This window comes from Trichechus manatus, unplaced genomic scaffold (genome assembly GCF_000243295.1).
Source record: "Trichechus manatus latirostris isolate Lorelei unplaced genomic scaffold, TriManLat1.0 scaffold00044, whole genome shotgun sequence".
In the NCBI taxonomy this organism is placed as follows: Eukaryota; Metazoa; Chordata; class Mammalia; order Sirenia; family Trichechidae; genus Trichechus; species Trichechus manatus.
The window spans coordinates 6,079,369-6,086,030 of NW_004443980.1; the positions used below are offsets into that span (position 1 = coordinate 6,079,369).

The 6,662-nt window shown below is 39.6% G+C and overlaps 1 protein-coding gene across 1 annotated transcript in view; it reads left to right on the forward strand.

Moving 5' to 3' along the window:
* Nucleotides 1–6,426, forward strand: part of MED4 (mediator complex subunit 4) — a 32,554-nt gene extending 26,128 nt beyond the window's left edge. The window contains exon 7 of the mRNA XM_004376582.3: nt 5,739–6,426. Coding sequence (XP_004376639.1) covers nt 5,739–5,911 — 173 coding nt within the window. The 3' untranslated portion in view covers nt 5,912–6,426. The remainder of the gene's footprint in view (nt 1–5,738) is intronic.
* Nucleotides 6,427–6,662: the final 236 nt, after the last annotated feature.

Genomic DNA, 6,662 nt, shown 5'->3' on the forward strand with positions numbered 1-6,662 from the left:
TTCTACCTCTGTTTGTGTTAGTTTAGGTAGGTAGGGAGTTTCTAGAAATTTGTCCATTTCCTCTAGGTTTTCAAATTTGTTAGAGTACAGTTTTTCATAGTATTCTGTTATGGTTCTTTTAATTTCTGTTGGGTCTGTTGTGATATCACCTATCTCATTTCTTATACAGATTATCTGCTTCCTCTCCTGTTTTTCTTTTGTCAGTTCGGCCAGTGGTTTATCAGTTTTGTTGATCTTTTCAAAGCACCAGCTTTTTGGTCTTAACTTTTTCAGTTGTTTTTCTGTTCTCTCTTTCATTTAATTCTGCTCTAATTCTTAATATTTCCTTTCTTCTGGCGCCTGAGGGCTTCTTTTGCTGCTTTCTTTCTACTTGTTCCAGTTGTAGGGTTAATGTTTTGATTACGGCCCTTTCTTTGTGGATATGTGCATTTATTGCTATAAACTGACCTCTGAGCACTGCTTTTGCTGTGTCCCAGATGTTCTGGTAGGATGTGTTTTTGTTCCCGTTTTATTCTGTGAATTTCTTTATTCCATCCTTAATTTCTTCTATAACCCAGTAGTTTTTGAGCAAGGTGTTGTTCAGTTTCCATATGTTTTTTTTTTCCTCGCCTTTTGTGTTGTTGATTTCTACTTTTATGGCTTTATGGTCAGAAAAGATGCTTTGTAATATTTCAGTGCTTTGGATTTTGTTAAGGCTTGCTTTATGGCCTAATATCTGGTCTGTTCTGGAGAATGTTCCATGTGCATTGGAAAAGAAAGTATATTTGGCTGCTGTTGGGTGCAGTGTTCTGTATACGTCTATGAGATCAAGTTGGTTGATTGTAGCATTTAGCTCTTCTGTGTCTTTGTTGAGCTTCTTTCTGGATGTTCTGCCCTTCACCGAAAGTAGTGTGTTGAAGTCTTCTACTACTATTGTGGTGCTGTCTGTCTCTCTTTTTGGTGCTGTTAGAGTTTGTTTTATGTATTTTGGAGCCCTGTTGTTGGGTGCGTAAATATTTGTTATAGTTATGTCCTCCTGGTGTATTGACGCTTTCATCATTATATAGTGTCCTTATCCTTTGTGGTGGATTTTACTTTAAAGTCTGTTTTGTCAGAGATTAATTGCCACTCCTGCTCTTTTTTGAGTGTTGTTTGCTTGATATATTTTTTTCCATTCTTTGAGTTTTAGTTTTAGTTTGTTTGTGTCTCTTGTAGGCAGCATATAGATGGATTGTGTTTTATTATCCAGTCTGTTACTGTCTCTTTATTGGTGCACTTAGTCCATTTACATTCAGCATAATTATTGATAGGTATGAGTTTAGTGCTGTCATTTTGATGTCTTTTTTTGTGTGTTGTTCACAGTTTCTTTGTTCCACATAATTTTCTGTGCTGAGTCATTTTTCTTCATGTATTTTCTTTTCGTCTTTTTTATTGTTGTTGATTTTGTGTTTGCTGAATCTTTATATTTTTCTAGTTTTTTATTTTCACTTGTAGAATTGTTAGTTTCCTTTATGGTTACCTTAATATTTACCCCTATTTTTCTAACTTTATACCAGTCTTTTCTTTCTTTATATTGCCTTGACTTCCTCTCCATATGAAAAATCTATGTCTACATTTTTTAAGTCCCTGTTTTTTGTTTTACTGTTGTCATCTTTTCCATACTGACATCTGTTTCCCTATTTTCAGTGTTTTAGCTCTGATTTATTTTTGTGACTTCCCTATCTGGGTTTATATCTGGTTGCTCTGCCCTGTGTTCTAGTCTTGGGTTGTTATCTTATGCTACCGATTTTCTAACCGGAGGACTCCCTTTAGTATTTCTTGTAATTTCGACTTGGTTTTTGCAAATTCCCTAAACTTCCGTTTATCTGGAAATGCCCTAATTTCGCCATCATATTTGAGAGACAGTTTAGCTGGTTATAATTCTTGACTGGCAGTTTTTCTCCTTTAAGGCTTTATGTATGTCATCCCATTGCCTTGTTGCCTGCATGGTTTCTGCTGAGTAGTCCAAGCTTATTCTTATTGACTCTCCTTTGTAGATGACTTTTTGTTTCTACCTAGCTACTCTTAAAATTTTCTCTTTATCTTTGGTTTTGGCAAGTTTGAGTATAATATTTCTTGGTGACTTTCTTTTGGGATCTACCTTATGTGTGTTTCAATGAGCATCTTGGATAGATATCTTGTTATCTTTCATGATATCAGGGAAGTTTTCTGCCAACAAATGTTCAACAATTCTCTCTATTTTCTGTTATCCCCCCGGTCTGGTACTCCAGTCACTCGTAGGTTATTTCTCTTGATAGAGTCCCACATAATGCTTAGAGTTTCTGCATTTTTTTTAATCCTTTTATCTGATTTTTCCTCAAATAAGTTGGTGTCAAGTGCTTTATATTCAGTCTCACTAATTCCGAGTTCCATTGCCTCAGTTCTGCTCCTATGACTTTCTATTGAGTTGTCTAATTCTGACATTTTATTGTTAATCTTCTGGATTTCTGATTGCTGTCTCTCTGTGGATTCTTGCCGCCTGTTAAATTTGTCATTATACTCTTCTCTAATCTTTTTCATTTCCTGTATTGGATGTTCTGCATTTTGATTAATTTCCTTCCTAATTTCTTGAAGAGTTCTGTATATTAATCTTTTGTATTCTGCCTCTGGTAATTCCAAGAAATTTTCCTCCTCTGTAAAATTTCTAGATTTTTTACTTTGGGAGCTTGCTGAAGCTGTCATGGATTGCCTCTTTATGTGATTTGATATTGACTTATCTCTGAGCCATCAATAATTTATTATATTTATTTTGTTTGCTTACTGTGTCCTAGCTTCTTGTTTTGTTTCGATATGCCCAAGTAGCCTGCTCTTACGAGCTAGTTTGATTATTGACACCTTTGAAGCTCTAATGTTCTGTCACCAGGTTGTTAGATCCGTTACCAGGTATATGAGCTCAGGAGTCCACCTACTCTTCCTGTATGGATTCAGCTCAGGTGCCCAGTTAGATAGCCTCCAAGTCTGTGGTGGAGGCTCTCACTTACAGTCTTAGACATGGGTGATTGGTGTAGGCCGAGGCATCTGGCTACAGCAGGGGGACACACTCTGAGCATGGCAGGGGGCAGACGGCCGACCCTGAGTGTCCAGGAGGAAAGCATGTACCTGTTCCCTAGAGCGCGTAGGTGGATGGGTTTTGCAGCCGGAGTATGAGCACCTAATGCTGTTGGCTGTAAGAACTAACTGGGGGGGGCACCTCTTATTCATGGGCACCTATCGCAGGTGGCTAGGTGGCATGGGTGGAGCCACCAGTCCTCAGGCCCCTGATTTGGGTAGGTGAAGACCCTGCTTAATTGGCGTAGCAGTGTCAACTGTCAAGAACCTGCCACTTCACAGCTGAAACAGTTGAAGTTAGACTTTTGGTATATACCCTGTTGTACTATGGTAGTGAGGGCCTGCGCTCTTGAAGTCGGCCCACACAAGTCAATGCTGGGGGAAAGGCACTCAAAGTCCATGTATCCCTTATGCCTATGCCTTGGCAAAGGAACTGTACCTACCTTGGGTACCTGGCTTAGGGGAGCCGGCAGTGTATTTTTTCCCGTTTGTTAATTTGTTCACTCTTCAAGGCTGGGAGAATGGCTCCGGGTATGTGACGGATCCTACTTGCAGCCCAATGGACTCGGCAGTTGCTGTAGCCAGTCCAGGACCCGGTGCAGAGCAGGAAGCGGGGAGGTAAATGGGAGATAGGTTTTTCTCTAACGGGGGGTGTTTCTGATCTGCGCAGTAGCCGTATGTGTGTACTTGTCTTTCGCCGATCCAGGGCTAATTCTCACTGGTTCTGGGTGGCCATGTAGATTTTCTGGCACTGGGTCTCTCCCAGTGTGGAAAACGTACCTTCTGAGGATTGCTGCTTGCCTGCCTCACCACTCATCCCCGAGCTGATCAGGCCTGAAGGGTTCAGACTCTCACCGGGTCAGGATTGGCAGCTCCTTGCTGCTTCCGAACCGTCTCTCCCTCCCCCTGCCACTCAGTCCAGTTCCTCAACTCGGCCTTTGATGTTCAGGGCCCCCAGATTGCCATATATAATCAATTCAGTTGTTTTTTCAGTTCTTTGCTGTAAGAAGGTCCACCAGAAGCGTCTGACTACTCCACCATTTTGGCCCCGCCTCTCTACATATACCATTTAGTAACATTGATTCCATTCTTAGAGTTGTGCAACCATTCTCACTCTCCTTTTCTGAGTTGTTCTTCCCCCATTAACATAAACTCATTGCTGCCTAAGGTTTCTGTCTAATCTTCTGAGTTGGTGTTGTCAATTTAATCCCACATAGATAAGATAGTTCCTAAAAGAGCATAATGCTCAAGGCAGACATTCTTTACTAGTTAAAGTAATCTCATCTTTTTCATTGTGATTATACTGTATTATGTGCCAGTCACGGTCCAGTCAGGAGACAGAACCCACTCCAGTAATCTGAGCATGGGACATTTAAAGAATTCTTAACTGGTAACAAGGTATTAACTGTTAAGGGGTAAAGATAGGTATTTTTTAAAAACTACAAGAACAGCCGATTAAGGAGTAGCCACTACTACAGTGCAGAGTTCCCAAGGAAGGGACAAACTTGGAAGAGGCTTCTCCCCACCTTGTCCCAAAGGTGATACTCAGACTTCATGAGAGAGTGTGGTTGTGACCCACTGGATAGTAGAGAAGTTAGATAAGCTGCCACAGGCCAGAGCTGACAAGCAGGAAATTACCTACCTGGGTGCTGGGGAGACTTGCTGGGAAGCCACTCTCTGGGGCGCTCCTGGAAGTTATAGGAAATCACCCTCTGGGATACCACTGAAACTTTCTGGGGGGTGAGCACCATTTGATGTCCTGCACACCAAACAGGCACCACAGGAGCAAGAAGGAAAAAACACACTGGAACCGTAAGAAAAGCCCATTCCCCCTGCAGGGTCCCTCCTTGACTGACAAAGCTTAACACTGCCAGCTGACAAAGGAGAAATGCTCTTGTGGTCCAGCTCTACTACCACAAAGCAGGGAAAGGGTGGATTTGAAGCTAAGAGGCAATAAACTGGTAACTGGCACACCTGTCTAGTGAGTGCCGTACCTCTTGACCTTTTTGAGATTTACCTTCTTTCAGTCTTGAACTATACTTGTTTATGTGTCATCTTGCCTCTCTTCCAAAATGTAGATTCTTAATGTGTCTTGGGCACTTCTTTAAGGATATCTTTCACAGATGCATTGCCAGTCAACTTCTTTTTTATTAAAATCATCTACAATAGCAGTTCCTTTGTCTTCTAAGAAATTGTTCAAACCTATGATAATAACCTGTTGCCGTTGAGTTGATTCCGACTCGTAGCAACCCGATGGATATGAGTCAGGTGATGATGATAATACCTAATATTGTATTATTATCTATTTATAATACAACAGAGTAATATATATGACCTAATATATATTGTCATATATGTGCAGATAATATATACATAAATACATGACACATTTGATTTTTAATTGTGAACATCTTGCAAGGAAAAAAGTCAACTGATTGAATAGTTACTAATAGAGGAGTATGATTTTAAAAAAAAAAACAGGTTCACAGTTGCTAAAGCACCACACTTATACCTGATAAATTTGATCTTTATTAATTTGGCCAAATGTGTATTTTGATTTCAAGCCTTAAAAAAGAATTAACTTCATATTATTTGCATAAAGGGAAGAGTAATTAAGAAGTAAATTAATTACAAGTAGAAATATTCTCACATGTGCATCTTTCTTCCTCCAGATGTCCTTGCTCCACAGTACCCGTGGCAGTCCAGTGACATGTCAATGAACATGTTACCACCAACTCACAGTAACGACTTTCTGTTGGAACCTCCTGGCCATAATAAAGAAAACGAAGATGATGTAGAGGTTATGTCAACAGACTCCTCAAGCAGTAGTAGTGACTCTGATTAAAAAAAACATACAAGACAAAAGGCATACAGAATTGAATACTGTAGAACTCTGTTCCTTAAACAATAGCAGGGAAATGTAACCTGCAAACCGGTAAGAAAAGCCAGATAAATACTGGCTATTGTTGATTTGTGCAGTCTGTTAAAAACTTTGAGGACTTTGTTTTTTTAAGCCAAACATCATGGTATTAGTTCTAATCCACTAGGCAAGTATTTAGGGAATAATTAACATTTACTTTTGGGAAAAACGTTTATTCAGTTGTTCGGTGCTTTCTTACCCTGTTCTATTGCAGTTGGGTTGGCCTTGAGCATAGTAGCATATGTCAATAATAGAACTCCTATAATTACTTAGAAAGGATAAAAAAAGTAGTGGATCACTGAATAAGTGTCATATTTAAAAATAACAAAAATTCTCACTTGAAAGTGAAGGCTATTGGCCTTTGTTTCAGGAACTGGAGAAATTGTCTGTTATACTGTTTGTAATTATTGTAATTTTGTAAATAAACTCATTTTGTTGTACTGTGTGCCTTTATTTTGTTTAAATATACTTTCAGTATAAGTTGGGAATTGTTTCTGTAAATCCAGTTACACTTTATACATTTGTTGTTAGGTGATGTCCAGTTGGTTCCGACTCATAGTGACCCTGTATACAACACAACAAAACACTGCCCGGTCCCGCACCATCCTCACGATCGTTATTATACTTGAGCCCATTGTTGCAGCCACTGTATCAATCCATCTTGTTGAGGGTCTTC